The sequence below is a fragment of the Ursus americanus genome, chromosome 22 (assembly GCF_024610735.1).
Source record: "Ursus americanus isolate L20-20 chromosome 22, mUrsAme1.1.p, whole genome shotgun sequence".
NCBI classification, from domain to species: Eukaryota; Metazoa; Chordata; class Mammalia; order Carnivora; family Ursidae; genus Ursus; species Ursus americanus.
The window spans coordinates 41,101,325-41,120,774 of record NC_142148.1 but is presented as its reverse complement, the minus strand read 5'-3'; the positions used below and the strand labels follow the sequence as shown (position 1 = coordinate 41,120,774).

Sequence of the window (19,450 nt, the reverse complement as noted above, 5' to 3'; positions counted from 1 at the left end):
TATGGTCATCCTAACTCAAGAAGACTGATAACACAAATCACCTAAATACAGTGCTTGTCAATGGTATCATCCAGTGATTGAAAGACTCATACTATTATGAATCGGAAAACCTGGTTAGAGCTTTTTCCACTCGTTCTAGTTACTGATTGTTAATAAAGCCTTTGAGAAATGAAAGGCTATGAATAAAAGAAATCCAGATAGCTTAAAACTTATATTTGAAACAGTAATTTCTATCTATTCCCTGATAACCAGAAATACGAATTAAAACACCACACTGACATTTGATGTATATCTCTTCTTTTGTCCCATAACTATTGAATGGTTGCACAGCAAAGACATGCAAGAGTGAACAGCTAACAGTCTTCTCTAACACAGTCAAGATTCACTTACACAACCACTTACCATTCTTCTAGGCACAAGTATCACACCCGTAAGTTAAAATCTACAGTGATGACAATGCGGTCTGTGGCGTGAGCTAATAGGCTTTGTTCTAAAGTTTGTCCCTACCCTATATACATCAGTCAAGCAAGCACAGAGCAAATCATCAATCCCTTGATAAGTTCAAAATGTCTGGAGCAGCTGAATACAGTTTTATAGACTGTGCCTTGCTTAAGAGTGCAAGATAGAGCTAAATTCAAGTTCATGTTCCACTAGCCAAGGGATGTGCCTGCAGGGTTTCAACCGTCTGAAGGAGTGCCATCTGCTTGTCTCCTGAGGCCACATCACCAGAGGAAGCACCATTCTGTAATTTGCACAAAGTCACCACATAAGCTATCAGTGATCCAGAAAATGTTCCACGTTAACTCTCTGCCTTAATACACTCATTCCTGAAAACAATTTCCAATTACAGAAGTCCTTCATTCACCTCATAGCAAAGCATAATGTCCTTGAGATTGCCTGTGCAGACCCAATAGCATTCTACTAGCTATATGTTAATTTTAGAGCTCCACTAAAACAATTTTATGGTTACACCTTAGTGGGAAAGAAAAAATCATTCAATAACCTAAAGTCTGGGGCGCCTGGGTGGCTTAGTCGTTAAGCGTCTGCCTTCGGCTCAGGGCGCGATCGCAGAGTCCTGGGATCGAGCCCCACATCAGGCTCCCTGCTCCACTGGGAAGCCTGCTTCTTCCTCTCCCACTCCCTCTGCCTGTGTTCCCTCTCTCGCTTGCTGTCTCTCTGTCAAATAAATAAATAAGTAAAATCTTTAAAATAAATAACCTAAAGTCTGTGAAACACCACCCACACCAGAAGAAAAAAAAAAACCCTTACAGAAAGTCATCTCAACAGTGAAAGTGGATTAGATACAATAATGCCCAGCTGCTAAAAATAATCCATCTCATTCAGATTGTATGCAATCTCATAGGCAATCCTAATCAGGTTTGTTAACCACCCCCACCCCCCCACCCCCCCACCCCACCCCCGCCAACTGGAGGCAGGAAGTCAGAAAGGAAGGTAGAAATAGTGGCAACAAGTTTTATAAGCCTGATAGAGAAAATAATATTCCTCCACTTCTCCACCCCACAAAAAAACTAGACGGAAAAATGGGGGGGGGGGGCAAGGACAGTAAGCACATTGGCAAACAGTCCTATGATTTTACTGTTTTCTTTCAAGTTTCAAATTTTCTTCAGGGTAGAATCCATGCTATGTCAAGCCCTTTACGGACTATTTCCGTAGCCTCTTTTCCTACTTCTCCTAACACGCTCCCCTTAATCCCAGCCACGTACAACTCTGTGATTCTCTGGTTACACTATGTTCTTTTGAGATGCTTTACTGTCCTCTTCACCTGGTTAAGTCCTTCAGGGCCTCAGTTCAGGCATCACCTCCTCTGGGAAGGCAGCTCTTAGTTGGTCCCTCAATCACTACCTCTAATTTATGTGATCCTTCTATGTACTAACATAAAATATAATGATTTCTATCTAGTATTTACTGTGATTAACTATTGTTTGTGTGATTCTCTCTCACTAGACTGTGCCCCTTAAGTACAAGAATTCAGTATCTTTTTTTTAACCCCATTTCAACCTCAGAACTATCTACTTTATCAAGTCTTGAAAAACGATCATCCCATAAAATTTTTACAAAATATACTATTGCCTTCAAGATATTTTTTCTCATCCTTTACAATTCTTCAATTTATGCCAAGGAAAATCATCCATTTCAAAACTTCAGTATTTTTCAGAAAAAAATAAAGCAAAAAAATCTTCTACATAATTTTTATTCATCTCTGTTGGAATATTCTGGTCCTGATGAGATTTGCTATTATTACTGCCTTTTTAGGGAAAAAAGACATCCTCTGAAACACTGTTTGCATAAATGTATAACGTTTCTACTTTTTTAGACTCCTCATAACTGACAAGAAAAAACTTGTAAAGATGGAAAAATTTTTATACTGTTTGATTTCGTAAGTGACAACTCATCAGGGAAACATGAATGTTCTAGTGATAACACTGAAAGAGCTGTTTTGAGCTATAAATTAGCATATAACATATTAATTTCAAGTGTACAGCATAACAATTTGATACTTTTGTATATTGTGAAATGATCACCACAATAAGTCTAGGTAACATCCATCACCAGTTACAGTTTTTTTCTTATAAGAACTTCTAAGATTTACTCTCTTAGCAACTTTGAAATATATAATACAGCATTATTAACTATATCCACCAGGCTATACCTTACATCCCATAATTTATTAATTTTATAATTGAAAGTTTGTATCTTTAGACCACCTTCAGCCATTCTGACCAACTCTGGCAAGAACCAGTCTGTTCTCTGTACTATTCCGTGAGGATCTTCATGAGGCAATCTGTCAGGTCCAGCCAGCCAGGTCCAGATGCAGGATGGTATGGGGTAGGGCATACCCTTCACGACAGGCACAGTGTGGGTGACTCCATCCCCAGAATTCATGACAATACCAGTGGTGCGGCCAGAAGCATACAGGAAGAGCACAGCCTGTTCTCTGTATCTGTGAGTTAAGGGCAGGGGGTGTTTTGTTTTAGACTCTACACATAAATGAGATCATCCAGTATTTGTCTTTCTCTTATTTAGCATAGCATAATGCCCTCAAGGTCCATCCATATTGTTGCAAATGACAAAATCTTTTCATGGCGCACACACCACATTTTCTTATCCATCATCCATCCATGGACATTTGGGTTGTTTCCATGCCTTGGCTACCGTAAATAATGCTGCAATGAACATGAGACACATTTACCTTTTTGAGTGTTTTAGTTTCCTTTGGATAAATACCCAGAAGTGGAGTTACTGATCATATGGTAGTTCTAATTTTTTGAGGAGCCTCCATATTGTTTTTAATAACAGCTGCACCAATTTATATTCCCACCAACAGTGCACAAGGGTTCCCTTTCCTTCACATCCTCACCAACACTTGTTAGTTTCTTTTCTTTTTGATAACAGCCATTCGATGCATATTTAGTCAATTCATTTACAACAATGAAGCCAAGGATATATAATGGGGAAAGGACAGTCTCCTCAATAAATGGCGTTTTAAAACTGGACAGACACATACAAAATAAAATTGGACCACTGTCTTACACCGTACACAGAAATTAACTCAAAATCTTGGTGATGATTTTTTTTTTTTTAGTTTAATACCAAAATGAAAGGCAACAAAAGCAAAAATAAACAAGGGGGACTACATCAAACTAAAAATGCAAAGGAAACCATCAACAAAATGAAAAGGCAAACTACCAAATAGGAGAAAATATTGGAATGAATATTCAAAACATATAAAGAATTTATACAACTCAATAGCAAAAAAGCAAACAATCCAATTTAAAAATGGGCAGAGGACCTAAACAGACATTGTTCTAAAGACATACAGATGGCCAACAGGTAGAGGCTATACAAGAGCTCTACTTAGTATTGTTTAAAAAATCACAAATATACTATTTTTTAAAACAGTGCCTGATATATAAGTATCATTTAATTTCAGAATAAATGCTGGAGAAGAGACCTTAATGTATACAATAATCAATATGCAAAGAGTGTAACATTTAGGAAATCAATATCCCATAAAACATACTGACACATTTCAAAAGTTGTACAATCTACATCCTTGTTAAATAGCTGCTTGATTCCACCACTGAAAACATAAGGGCACTATTTTTTTTTTCCTTTACATAGGCTCCACTCCCAGCACAGAGACCAACATGGGGTCCGAACTCCTGACCCGGAGAGATCAAGACCCAAGCTGAGACCAAGAGTCAGATGCTCAACCGACTGAGGCACCCAGGTGCCCTAGGGCACTATGTAATAAGATGTATCTATCAGTAGTTACACCAAGGTGGAGAGAGTGACTGTTTCAAGCATTTATAGATTCAGGAAAAGAAAAAAGATCTCTAGAGTATTCTGTCTCATCCTTCACAGGAAACCATTAAAAAGGACTCTATTCCTCAAATGGGGACTGGAATACTAATCACAATAAAAAGGAACAAAATGCTGATGCACAAATGCTTTATGCTAAGTGAAAAGAAACTGGATTGAAAGTGTCTGGATAATTCCATTTATATGATATTCTCGCAAAGGTAAAATTATAGGGACAAAAAGCAGATCAGTGGTTGTTAGGGATGGGAAGAAGGATTAACATGAGGAAATTTTTTGGAGTGAAGGAACTATTCTATATTTTGATTGTCATGGTAGTTACACAACTGTATATATCTGCAAAAATTGCAGAACTTACACTAAACATGGTAAATTTTACTTCATGTAAATTATCCTGAATGGAAAAAATTATACATTACTTCTAGTCTTTACTTCAACGACAATATAAACAATATTCTACTCCTCTTTGAGAAAGATCATTTTGAACACATAATAAGCTAAAGGCAAAAGATTTCTCTTTGGTTTAACAATCTAGCTTCTCTCTTGATAATTAGCTAGTGTGTCAATGAACCTAAGACAGGAAAGATAGTTGATGTTGTTGGTTAACCTACTTTTGTTCCACGGTCACACTCACTTTCTAAGTCCTATCAACTTCTCCTTAAATGTGTACTTCAAATCTACTCCTTCTCATCTACTCTTCACATCTCCTATCACTCCCAAGATTAAAAATATTCACCAATTGCAAAACACCTCAAGATAAAGTCCATATTCATTAACAGAGCACAGAAGGCCCTTTATTATCTGAACCAACCTACTTTTCCAGATTCATCTTCTACCATCGACAACTGTTTACTTACACCTTTCAGAAAGCAATGTGGTCATTTACATTAAGAGCCTTAAAATAATCCAAACTCTTTGACACTTTAACCCAGTAAGCCCACGTCAAGGAATTTATTCTGGGGGGATAATCTACATAATATAGAAACCAGACAGCTCAAATAAACAAAAACAGGAAAACTGCAAAGAAAAGTATAGTACATCCACAAGATAGTTTCTGATGCAGCTATCAAAATCACGCCTAGGGAAAGCTTCTAAAGACATGGAGGAAACATTACTTGAAGTGAAAAAAGAAAGTGAATATAAAGTTTTATGTACAGTGTTTCTCAACTATGTAAGACAGTATAGAGAAAAAAAGGAATTTTATCTCTAACAGTGGGAATATAAGTGATTTTTATCTTCTCTCTAGTCTTCTGTATTTTCCAAGTTTTCTATGAGCATATTTTTTAAATTAGAAATATATAAACACATACACAAACTTTTTTTTTTTTTTAAAGATTTTATTTATTTATTCGACAGGATAGAGACAGCCAGCGAGAGAGGGAACACAAGCAGGGGGAGTGGGAGAGGAAGAAGCAGGCTCATAGCGGAGGAACCTGATGTGGGGCTCGATCCCAGAACGCCGGGATCACGCCCTGAGCCGGAGGCAGACGCTTAACCGCTGTGCCACCCAGGCGCCCCCATACACAATCTTTTTGATTCAGTGATTGCATAACTAGAACTGTATTCTGAAGAACAATGCACATGAGGCGAAGATTTATGCGCAAAGATGACAAAGCATTCTCTCCTTTTCTCCACCATCATGGTATGTGTGGTTGACTGTTCCACGCAGTGTCCTCTCACAAGACTTTCAAGATCAAGCAGTTCCTGGCCAAGAAACAAAAGCAGGATCGTCCCATTCTCCAGTGCATTCAGATGAAAACTGGTAATAAATCAGGTACAACTGCAAGAGGAGGCACCGGAGCTATACGGGACTGCAGAGATGGCACACATATTTATGCGGCATGAAAGCCACATGCTCATATCCTATCACTCTCTAAATATCACTACTATCTGAAGAGTAGGCATGGTTTGTTGTTTTGTTTTGTTTTTAAGATTTTATTTATTTGAGACAGATGTGAGAGAAGAGAGCATGAGCGAGACTCGATCCTGGAACACTGGGATCGTGACCTGAGCCAAAAGCAGACACTTAACACACTGAGCCACCCAGGTGCCCAACAATGGGCATGTTTTATCAGGGAAATGATTTTTCTGTTACTATGTTTCTGCCCCAGTAGGTTGGTTCAGTAATAAATATGTGAGACCTTTTGTTTGGGGGGGGGGGGGGAGAAAAAGACAGGGCATTAGTTACAATCATGGCTTTAAATTTAACAGGGGGATGATTTAATACCATCACTGTACACGCACAATACCATTAAAAAATTTAAAGCTTTTACAGATATATTTAATATCCCATAAAATTTTACCCATTTAAAAATGTAAGTTCAGTGGATTTTAGTATATTCACAAAGTTGTACATCCATCACAATCTAATCTTAGAACATTTTCAACACCGCAAAAAGAAACTCTGTACTGAGTGATCATTCTTCTTGCCCATTTTCACCCACCTTAGACCTATCCAACCACTAATTTACTTCCTGCCTCTTGAGACCTATCTATCCTGGATATTGTATATAAATGGAATTCTATAATACGTAGTCTTTTTTTGACTGGTTTCTTTTACTCAGCATGTTTTCAAGACTCATCCATGCTGTAGCATGAATCGGTACTTCATCTCTTTTTACTGCCAAATAATACTCTATTATATGGACATACTACATTTTTTTTCTACCCAATCATCAGCTGATAGAAATCTGGGTTGTTTCCACTTTGGGGCTACTATGGGGATAATGCTATTACGTACATTTGTCTACAGATTTTTATGTAGATATGTCTTTTTATTTCACCTGGTACGTAACTAGGAGTGAAAGTGCTGGGTCAATGGCAATTCCCAAGTTCAACTTCTTAAGGAACTGCCAAAACATTTTCCAAAAGTGGCTACACCATTTTACATTCCCATCAGCAACATATATGGGTTCCTACTTTTCCACAGCCTTGCCAACATTTATTACTGTTGTCTTTTTTATTATCGTCATCCTACTGGATACATAGTAGTACCTCATTATGGTTTTGATTTGCATTTCCCTAATGGCTAATGATTTTGAGCATGTTTTCATGTGCTTATTGACTACTTGTATATCTTCCTTATGGAAATGTCTATTCAAAGCCTTTGTCCATGACTGGATTGCCCTTGTACTGCAGAGTTGAGATAGTCCTTGATATATTCTGGATACAAATTCCTTGTCAGACATGATTTGCAAATATTTTCTGCCGTTCCTTGGGTTGTCTTCTCACTTTCTTGATGGTATTGTGTTCTTTGATGCAAAAAGTCTTTAATTCTAGCAGAGTCCAATTGATCTATGTTTCTTCTGTCACTTGTGCTTTTGCCTACAAATGCCAAGAAAACTGTCCAAACCCCTCCTCCAAAAATATCTGCATAACCCAAACTCACAAAGATTTATGCCTATGTTTTCTTTTAGCAGTTATACAGCGTTAGTTCTTACATTTAGGTCTAGGAGCCATTTTGAGTTAAATTCTGTATATAGTGTGAAGCACAGATCCAAAGCCGTTCTTTCACCTGTGGATATCCAGATGTACTAGCACTACTTGTTGAAGACGCTATTTCCCCCAGTTGAATTAGCCTGGCACCTTGTCGCATTGTGATACGGGAGGTAAAGGATATAAAACTGTTACAGATGAACTCAACTGTGTGAGAAAAATCTATATTGGCAGTCTCGGATATTCATTTTCTCCCTTACTTCCATTATAGTACTTATTACGATCTGCAATTATCTTATTCATTTGTTTACTTCTTACTTGTCTCCCCCATTAGAATGTATACTTCATAGGGACAGAGACTTTGTCTTGTATACTGTTGAATTTCCAAAGCCTACCACAGTACCTGGTTCCTAGGAGGCACCGAACAATTATTTACTAAAAGAACAAGCATATATTTAACATGATCTGGAAGAGAATGCACTGAATGTTAATACTTTGGTTGGAATTGCCATTACAACTAAATTTTTCTTAATGTTTTACAATGTATATAATTACTATACTCAGATATGAAATTAGGGTATTTTAAAAATGTATAATACATACAGATCAATTTCTTATTCCTCTAAGTTCTAAGAACCTCAATTTTTGCCAAACTATTTTATTTTCACTCCTTTTATAGTCCCCAGCACAATGACACCACCAACTACCTAATAGCTCAGGTCTAAATCTTAAGAGTAAGTTATCCTTGATGTCTTTCTCTTATGCCACACACCCAAATTATAAGTCCTGTCAGCTCTACCTCCAAAATATATATTCAATCTAATCACTTCTCATTATTGCACTATTAACAATCCTAATCCAAGTTACCACCATCCATTGGCTGAAAAACAGCAATGGTCTCTTAATCAGTTTTTGTCCCCACTTGCACATCTCCACAGGAATAAATATCTCATTCCACTACTTAACACCTTCACACCCTCCACCACCACACCCCCAATAGTTTCTTAGTGCAATCAGAATAAAATTCAAATTTCTCACCTTGGCCTATAGGCTCTTCCTGTTCCAGCTCTTGCCTACAATCCATTTCCTACTTTTCTATCCCCCTTTTACTGAATTCCAGCTACACAAACCTTTTTTATCCCTGGTATGTCAAGCTCATTCTCTTCTCAAAGCCTTTCTACTTACAGAATTCCTTCTGCCTTAAATGCTCTACATATGGCTACTTCTTGTCCTGCTAGTCTTAGCTCAAATGTCACCTCCCAAGAAGCCTTCCCTAACAATCTGGCAAAAAGGAGCCAACCCTTCTAGTACTCCCTATTGCTTACATTGTTTCCTTAATACCTCTTAACAATTCCGACAGGATCTTGCCATTTTGTTTTTTATCTCTCTCCCCCCGCATTAGGATTAACTTCCACAAGGAAAGAACTTTTTTAGTACTATATCCCTAAGACCTGGATCAGTTCTTGGCATATAATAATTTCTCAACTATTTATGGAATAAATGGTTGCTATTCTAAACCTTGTGGGCAACGAAGAACTGTTTGATTCTACATTAATTTCTTCAGGAACAATACTAAGAGTAGAAGACAAGATACTTTTACATTAATAATTAAATCACCTGAGACAACACCTCACACCAGTCAGAATGGCTAGTATCAAAAAGACAATAACAAGTGTTGGCGAGGATGTGAAGAAAAAGGAACCCTAATGCACTGTTGGTCGGACTGCAAATTGGTGTAGCCACTATGGAAAACAGCATGGAGGTTCCTCAAAAAAGTAAATATACAAGCTAGTAATTCCACTTCTGGTATTTACCAGGAGAAAACAAAAATACTAATTCAAAAAGAAACATGCACCTCTATGTTCATTGTGACATTATTTACAATGGCCAAGATATGGAAACAACCTAAGCATCCACTGATAGATAAATGGATAAAAAAGATGTGGTATGTATACATACATACACACACACACACACACACACACACACACGCACACACGCACAATGAAATATTACTCCACCATGCAAAAGAATGAAATCTTGCCATTACTGACAAGTTTGGTCCTAGTGGGTATTATACTAAGTGAAATAAGTCAGACAGGAAAAAACAAGTACCATATGATTTCACTTATATGTGGAATTTAAAAAACAAAACAAACAGAAATTGACTCATAAATACAGAAACCAAACTGGTGGCTGCCAGAGGGGAGGGGGTGGAGATGAGTGTAAAAGGTAAAGCTGATTAAGAGGCACAAACTTCCAGATATAAAATCAGTAAGTAACAGAGATGTCAAGTACGGCACAGGGAATACAGTCAATAACTTTGTATGATGAGATGCTAGCCACTTACAGTGAACATTTCATACATCTATCATTGTCAATCATTACGTTATACACCTAAAACTAATGTAATATTGCACGTCAACTGTACTTCAATGTTTAAAAAGTTAAGTCACCTGAAAAATAAAATTTAAAAGCTGATCATAAAAAGAAGTTGATCATATATAATCCAAACAAAATAACACTGGTCTAAAGAAATAATAAAACAATTGGAAATATGTTCTAATGCACTCCTTCCACCCTTTTCATTTGATCTACAATTGCTGAAGCATGTGATGGTATAATCAGAATATAAAGAAAAAATACTGTTAATCTAATTAGGATCTAAAGTTGTTTAAAGTCATTTCATCCAACACTGATAAGCACTTTACCATATACCAGGCATTGCTTTTAAACTACTCCCATGCATCACCCAAACTGTTGTGATGGTAGGTACCCCCATTTGGAGGAATGATGAAACTGAGGCATAGAATAATCAGTAACTTACCTAAGGCCATATAGTTAGTAGATGGCAGAGCCAAGATTCAAAAACCCTAGGCAGCCCCACTCAAGCTCATGCATTTAACCGCTTCTTAGTATAGTTTAAAAGAAATGGTAACAATACCTACCTCATCTGGTTGCTACAAGGACTGAATGAGAGAAGGTATAACACAATGCCAGACACATAATAAGTACTTACAAGTTCTCTAAGGCATGACTTCCTGTTCCTTCATTTGTTAGGCTTTCAAGTGCTTTTCTATGGTTTAGGATGCCTAAATAAGCATCAAATACCATTCAGGTTCATTTTTTAGGAGGGCAGAGGAGCAGGTGGAGAGGGAGAGAGAGAATCTTAAGCAGGGTCCATCCCCAGCACAAGGCCCAACTCAGGGCTCCATCTGATGACCCCTGACATCATGACCTGAGCTGAAATCAAGAGTCAGACACTTAACCCACTGAGCCACCCAGGCGCCCCCATTCAGTTTCACTTTTAAGGGAAGAAAGGGAACTGGCATTTATTAAGGGGTTTTCTGTATGCCGTAATTATTTTAAGGTACTACTCTAATAATACTTGCCTTATCTCAAAGGATTTTCACTGTAAGACTCAAATCAAATTGTAATGCAGTATACAAAGGGGAGGTACTATTCAATTAGTTTAGGACTTTAAACTCAATTTCCATTGTATTAAAGAAAAAGTATGTGGAAATAGAAAGTACAAAAACTAAAGAAATCTATACCCATGGGAACTTGTCCCTGTCATAATTACAAACACCCTCTCAATCACTCATTCATGCTCTTTTGGGAACATTTGTTGTGGGCCTAAAATGAGAGAGGCATCTTGCTATGGAAATAAACAAACTCTATCTTAAGGAAATCAACAGTTTAGTTCTACAAAATATCTCAATAAGTGCCATAAAAGGAATCATATGCTATCTTAGTACTCCTTCTTAGACGTGCAGAAACGCAGAAGATAAACACAGTGCTGGTACCCATATTAACTTCCCTTTACAAATTAAATAGGCTAATCCACAAAGTCTGAGGCTGGCCACTAACCACATGTTACGTTTAGTGAGTCCATTAAATGTGGCTAGTGTGACTGAGGAACTGCATGTTTAAATCACAATTTAATTAACTTAAATTTTAAATTATCAATCCCATTACTGGAAAACTTGTAAGCATGCTTTGAGCAACTCAGGTATGTGAATCTACTTTTTCAACTGTAAAATGCATATCTAAATACATATCAAATACTTCCAATGAAGACTGAGCATTTGGATTGAGATGTGCTGTAACTGTAAAATATATACTGAATTTCAAATAATTTATATGAAAAAATAATGTAAAATGTCTAACTTTTATGTTAATTAAATGTGGATATGATATATTGGGTTATATGAATTTCACCCTTTTTTTTCACTTTTTTAGTGGGGCTACTAGAAGATTTAAAAGTACACATGTAACTTGCATTTTATTTCTATTCGATAACACTGGCCTAAAGCTTACTCACAATATTCTTTTTTTTTTTTTTTTTTTTAAGCAAGGTATTAGCCCTGGGCTGTTCCCTTTTTTTTTTTTTTTAAGATTTTTATTTATTTATTCGACAGAGATAGAGACAGCCAACGAGAGAGGGAACACAAGCAGGGGGAGTGGGAGAGGAAGAAGCAGGCTCATAGCGGAGGAGCCTGATGTGGGGCTCGATCCCAGAACGCCAGGATCGCGCCCTGAACCGAAGGCAGACGCTTAACAGCTGTGCCACCCAGGAGCCCCTACTCACAATATTCTTAAAACAAGGTTTCAGTGATTTGAGAATTCCTCAGAATTCCAGAACTTCAAAAATCAACATAAAAGATGGACTCCTAGCAAATTGGAGTCCTACCTGTATTTGCCTGAGCTTTAGTTTTAGCTCTATCACTACATGAAAATTCTACCACCATCAAAAACGTACTACATGAAACCATTTAAAAATAAATGCGAATTACATTTACACGTTGATGATTTTTTCCTGAAAACATGCTAATATAGGAATATGGGTAGGAAATTCTTCTTTGTTTTCTGTGATAAGGCAAACTAGATTAACAACCTATAAAGTGATGCAAAAATGTGGAAAAGAGTAAACGGTCTTCCTCTGACGTAATCTAAAAGAACACAATGACAAAGTAGTTTCAAATGCGGGGTTCCTGCTATAGTATACACTGGAGTTTGTCTTTGAAGTGCTCATCCTATGTCCTGCTGCAACAGAACCAGTTCTTTGACGCTCCTCTCATGTTTTAAAAAAAAAAAAAAAAGCCCAAATCTCAGCTTTTCCTCCGCTTTTTCATACCTTCAACTACACATTAAAACCTGAATTTTAATCGCAGTTTTACTTAAATCACTTGTTTTTTAAAGATCTACACAAAATACTGATTCTTCGATTTTAACATACCAAAGCAAATCACAGAATAGGGTAAGTAAACAACACATAAGCATTACGATGTTAGCTACTAGAAAACTTTAAATTTAAAGAGTTAAAAATCACTCTAGACTAAAAACTACTCAACTCCATGGGGGGTCCTTACACACAAGACTCCAAGATGAATTAAGTAACCAGTGTGTCAAAGTATTACTGAGATGAAATGATCTGATGTTTATTTTGCTATACTTTTCCCAATGTAAAATTTCAAGAAAAATGAACAGCAGCACAACAATTCCAAGTGAAAAATCACTTCCAACATCGAGGCAAGGAGTCAGGGAAAAACGAAAACCTGTGATTAAAATATTTCTTAAGTGTTAGGTGTAAATCTTTGAGTGTGTCTTTCATGGACAATGTAGAGAGGAATATGCTCAAAATACTTAAATAACAATCTTCTATTTCTTTATTAGGATCTGTGGTTTGGGTTTGCAAATTGCAAATAATACAGTAGAGAGACTAGGCCTAATTACTCAGAGACCAGAACTCTGCTCTGTAGATAAAAGTAACACATATGTGTTAAATCCAGTTTTTCCACTTTTGAGACTTTTTTCTAATTTCAAATATGGTATTCACTTCAAAGATCTTGGTTATTACCGAAATAAGGTTACATTAACATAAAAATGAAATTGTCTGAGTCTTCCTGGATAGTAAGTTAAACAGCAGCTCGATTTAAACCAATTCTATTGGTGAAAAATAGTCGTTTTGTTTTGCTTGTTTCTTTTTTAATAGACTTTTTCTTAGGGACATTTTAAATTCACACCAAAATTGAGCAGAAAGCACAGAGATTTCCATATATCCCCAGTGCTTGTTTGTTTTTAACATCTGGCTGGATGAATTACCCAAGAAAAAGAAAGATAAGTATAAATAAAGCAGAGGATGTTAATCTCCATGGCCCCTGGCAAAGATGGAGCTCTATCCTGGATCACGACATTCTACCACTACCAGGATCTGACCATGGCAAGTGGCTAGAATTAAGGGTATTTAACTTCTGTTGCTTAGCAGCTTGAGAGGTATGCTAAGAAATATAGGTTCCAGAGGAGAAGGATATCAGCACTCAGTATGCAGTTCTGACAATGACAATCGCGTTCTTATAGATTTTCTTTTAACGCTGGATTTACTTTATGACTCCACAAATAAGCCTAAATGAAGACGTGATGAGTATTTACATAATGTCAGGTTCACTAGATGCACATATATGTAAAAGCATAGGCTGGAATAAACATAAAAAGATACTTTACTACTGATCAGAGAAATGCAAATTAAAAGAATAAGAAGCCATTTCACACCCATCAGGTTGGCAAAGGTTTCAAGACTCAATACCAGGGGCGCCTGGGTTGCTCAGTCGTTAGGCTTGGGCTCTGCCTTGGGCTCAGGTCATGATTCCAGGGTCCCAGGATCGAGGTGCACTGGGCTCTCTGCTGAGCGGGAAGCCTGCTTCTCCCTCTCCCACTCCCCCTGCTTGTGTTCCCTCTCTCGCTGTGTCTCTGTCAAATAAATAAAAAATCTTAAAAAAAAAAAAAAAAAAAAGACGCAATACCAAATGGTGAAAAGAAATGGAAAGCAGGCTGATAAATGTAGCTGATGGGATACAAACTAGAACCACCCGTAGGAGAGAAAAAAAAATACACATGCACACCCTCCAATCCAGGCTTCCACTTCTAGGTCTATACCAAGAACAATTCACTGGTGATACGTTAAGTATCATAAACCATGGAAACCATCTATCGCAAAGCTGCTTAAGTAGACATAAAAATAAGAGTGAAAGACTGGAGAAATGTTCATCAATAGGGGAATGATAAACTTACGTAGTCATAAAAACTATTTAGCAGTTAATACAAAGAACCACAGCTACGGCTAAAACCAAAAATCATCCCCCTCCCCAAAAAACTCACCAAGTTTAATTTTTTAAGTTGCAAAAGGGTACATAAAGCATAGCATTTATATGAAATTTAAAAACACATCAAAATAATATATATTACTACAGATGCATACATACATAGCTTAAAGTATAGAAATATCAATTTGAATGAAATATATTAACTTCAGTTAACTATGTTAAACTTTACCTGAGCTTTGTGTTCCTGGAAAGCAGTGATGGTTAAGAAATCCACTCCCATCATTTTGAGTTTTGGGAAACTGGCAACAAAAAGATTCTGCCCTTGGGGCGCCTGGGTGGCGCAGTCGTTAAGCGTCTGCCTTTGGCTCAGGGCTGCATGATCCCAGCGTTCTGGGATGGAGCCCCACATCAGGCTCCTTCCTAAGAGCCTGCTTCTTCCTCTCCCACTCCCCCTGCTTGTGTTCCCTCTCTCTCTGGCTGTCTCTGTGGAATAAATAAAATCTTAAAAAAAAAAAAAAAAAGATTCTGCCGTTGTTTATTGTGGTAAGACCTATCTGTGCAGTTCCTCAAGACTCCTGGTTTTACTCGCCCAGGTCCTTGTCCTTTTTTGTGAGATGTTCCTTATTAATTAATGTTCTCCCAACTGCAATAGCCTGAAAAAATCATCTCCTTAATTGGCCAGTACATTATGTCTTTGACACAGGAGTGGTTATCTCTGGGGAGAGAAGAGAATGGGATGAGGAAGAAGATGCAGATTTAGCTGTAACGGTAACACAGAAACCTGAAATATGGCAAAAAGTTATTTTCTTTTTTCATACAAAGGGACCTCTTATTCTGTGTACCTTTCTGCTTAAAATGTTTAAAATAAATTTGTAAATTATGTTATAACTCGATGTGCAGTCAAAAAAGGTCACAAGTCAATCTGTCTTTACAGTCTGTTTTTTCATGTTAAACAGGCACATGAACACATGCCCAACCTATTCCATTAGATTGCTGTAAGTAAAAGTGTTTTTCCTAATCATCAAGTGATAGAATACATTTGTAACTCATTCTGGGCCAATTAGCTCAGTTTGTTACAGCAGAGTTCTGACTAGGGCAAGGCTGAATTATCATGTAGACTTTTATTACTTCAGGGGCAAGACTACACTCCTACTCCCAGAAAGCCATACAGTATGCTGTAAATGTCATATACCATTGGTTACAAGAGGCACTAGGCAAGTCTATGTGTACTATCTTGATCCATAACCAACAAAACAAACTACTGAGCAGATAACCCCAGGAACTTAGTGATAGACTAGTAAATAATCTTTCTATGAGGAAACTGGCATACCTGGTACACATATACCAAAGTTTTGTTTGGAGTGGGTAGATGTGGTTTCTGTGCAGGACAGGCTTTTTTTGGGGGGGGGGGGGGCACTGTAAAGTGAGATTGTGAAAACATGAACTCTCATCTTGAAGTGCCCAAAGGTGATCTTTTGGGCTGGTTTCAAATTGCTTTTATTCCCAAGGGCTTCCAGAAGGCTTGGTGAATACCAGGAAGTGATTTTGTTAATGCAGAACAAACCCATTAGCAGCTAAAAATCTTTTTTTTTTTTTCCTGAGAGAGAGAGAAAGAATGCAAGTGGAGGAGAGGGGAGTGGCAGAGGGGGAGAGAGAGAGAATCTTAAGCAAGCTCTTGCCCAGCCCAACTTGGGGCTGGATCTCACAACTCTGAGATCATGACTAGAGCCGAAATCAAGATTCGGATACTCAGGGGCACCTGGGTGGCTCAGTTGGTTGAGCATCTGCCTTCAGCTCAGGTCATGATCTCAGGGTCCTGGGACTGAGCCAAGCCCCAAGGCAGGATCCCTGCTCATCGGGAAGCCTGCCTCTCCCTCTTCCTCTGCCTGTCGCTCCCCCTGCTAGGGTGTGCACACGCATTCTCTGTCAAATAAATAAATAAAATCTTAAAAAAAAAAAGAAGAAGATTCGGATACTTAATCAACTAAGCCACCCTAAAATTTAAACTTAGCAAACAAAAAAACAAAAAACAACTTTAGAAACTTGGAACCTCAATTTCAAATATAGAGATAAAGCGCTAAAATCTGGAATAATAAAAGAACTTTAAATCTTCATAATACTCTCTAACAGCTGACACTGAAAGAAGATGGTCTGTGCTTATAAGGCTAAATATAAGAGTAACCTTTACAAATGGTCAGTCTATATTCTGAACACTATTTGCAAGCATCTGAACAACAGGAGCTTGTAAGGTCTTCTTGACCTCTCTCTGAGGCCAACAACATTAAAATATATCTGGAATCCACTCATCTTGATTAATTTTTAGTTCTCCTCCCCCAAGAACCAATAAATAAAACAGACCCTCCCTTTATTTTATTTGAATGCACAGAAATATGGAAGTTAAGCTTGAACTAAAATTTAAGGATTTAACTAAAGTTAAAATGCTTGGTCCTGTTTTCAAATAGAAGATAAAGTTTGTATTATAGAAACTCAAAAAAGAATGTCAAATCAAAAGAATCTAAAGCAGGCCCCAGCCCACTTCAAAGCACTTTCATCAGAGTAAATCGTCCTAATTTCATGAGAACTCAAAACCCTTACATTAAGTCTTTTAACATAAAGCAGTATATACACCTATAATCTTACAGAGGTTTAAAAAAGTCTAAATATGCCGCTCTTTGTAGCTTACAAAATTAAACCAAAGAAGAACCAAAAACTGAACACTATCAAATTCCTACTGCATCTCCTTAGTCATCAAGAAACTACTGGTTAATCTCTTTTTCTTCCTTGCAGTAAGGTAAAACCAAAATTGTCATTCAGCGAAAACATTTTGTATGCCAGTAAACTGGTACCAACTGCTTCCAGGCAGACAGATGCAATAACAGTGTAATATTTCTAGCAAAGTCTGGTAAGCCTTTGCTTGCAAATCATTGACCAAAAATGGTAACAGCGAGTGCAGACTAAATAAAATGACAAAATGTTCTACTTGATCGTCCAGTTAAGAATACAATTTTACAGCAAATTAGAGACAGTTAACTGGGGAAAATATGTAAATTAAGCCAAGTGTCCATCACCTAGAATATAATGAGCATATTTACTCTTAATGGCTAGGATAATTCAATGGGCTTTTAAAAAGCTTTTTCATTCGTTTTTATTAGCATCCCAGCATCAAGCCCACTCCTCACACGCTAAGTTCTGGCAGAGCCAAACTGTTCACAGGTAAAAGAAAATTTCTAACCATACATGGAGAGATCGGGTAGGGAATGGTTAAAAGAGCCACTGCCAAGCTTGACAAGCACCAGAGTGCTGCTGGAAGCTGATTGCCAGATACGGCAAACAAAGCGGCTGCGAGGCCACCCTGTTCTTAATTATACCAGGGTCATGCTCGCGGTGATCATTCCGCCCTCTAGGGTTGTTCAATAAAGGCCTTATTTTCCTTAATGAGATGGACCGACCTCAGGGGCGGAAACTCGCACGAGTCACTGACCGCCTCAGCGCCCGGCTTTGGGGAAACCTGCTCCAATAAGGCCAGCGCCGGATTCCGACGCCCCCCACCCCGGGATGGCGGACTCCCGGTGGATTTCACCAAGGGTGTGGCGGTGCTCTGACCCGGCAGGTCTTCCCCAGGCCTGGGCGGGAGGAACTGCGGGCACCACGCTCCCGCCGGCGGCCTCACAGCGGCTGCGAGCGACGCAGCGGCCAGGAGCCGCCCAAGGAGCCGGGGTGCCAGCGGGTGCGCGAGCGGTGGTAGCCCAAAGACCTTCCCCAGCCTGGGGGCTGCAGCTGGGCCCGCGACCCCCACCCCCACGCGGGGGCGCGCCTGTCGCTCCTCAGTCCCGACCCCCACGGCGCCCCAGCGCCCCGCCGCCCGGGCCGCGTCAAGCCCACGCCTCGGGCTCCCTCCCACTCACCATCTTCGCCGCGGCGGTCGCAGTGACGCGGGAGGGGGAGCTGGCCGGCGCCGAGTCTGCAGAGCGTCCTTCTCACGGCAGAGGGACCGAGAGACGCAGCCAGCGCGCGACGCGAAGCGCGAGCCTACCAGGGGGCGGGTGCGCGGGCTCGCGCCTCGTGCCCAAACGCGACTGCGCACGTCATGCGCTGCCTGCCGTTGCTATGCAACCGGCCGGCCAGGCAGCGCCCTGCCCAGAGAGCAGGCGGAGGGTTCCGCCTCACGTTCTGAAGACGAGGGGACCGGGTTCTCCTCTCACCAGCTCGGGTCTGTGGGGGTGGGGTCTCCCTCATCTACTAGGGACGAGGAGGTAGAGCTCGGGGTGGCACCTGCCGGTGAGGAACAAGCAAACGATCAAGCGGGGCACAGGACCCTTACCCCCCCCCCCCACCTCGGCGGGCGGGGTCACGTGGCGCCCCGCCCACTGGGCTGCCGCTGCCCTAACATGGAAGCAGCCACCTGGCCAGGTGTGCGCCGCGCTGGGGGCGGGGCCTGGGGGGGCGGGGCCTGGGAGGGCGGGGGGGGGGGGGGAGGGAGGAAGGGGGGAGAACGAGGGTAGGCGGCTTTCCCCGAGCAGGAGACCAAAGGGAGGACCGGGGGGAGCCCAGGCGCGGGCCGCGGCGGCGAG

General features: G+C 39.6%; 1 protein-coding gene across 1 annotated transcript in view; it reads right to left on the bottom strand.

Moving 5' to 3' along the window:
- DSTN (destrin, actin depolymerizing factor) overlaps positions 1–18,944 on the bottom strand; it is a 37,970-nt gene extending 19,026 nt beyond the window's left edge. The window contains exon 1 of the mRNA XM_045809432.2: positions 18,785–18,944. Within this exon, the coding sequence (XP_045665388.1) occupies positions 18,785–18,787 (3 nt within the window). The 5' untranslated portion in view covers positions 18,788–18,944. The remainder of the gene's footprint in view (positions 1–18,784) is intronic.
- Positions 18,945–19,450: the final 506 nt, after the last annotated feature.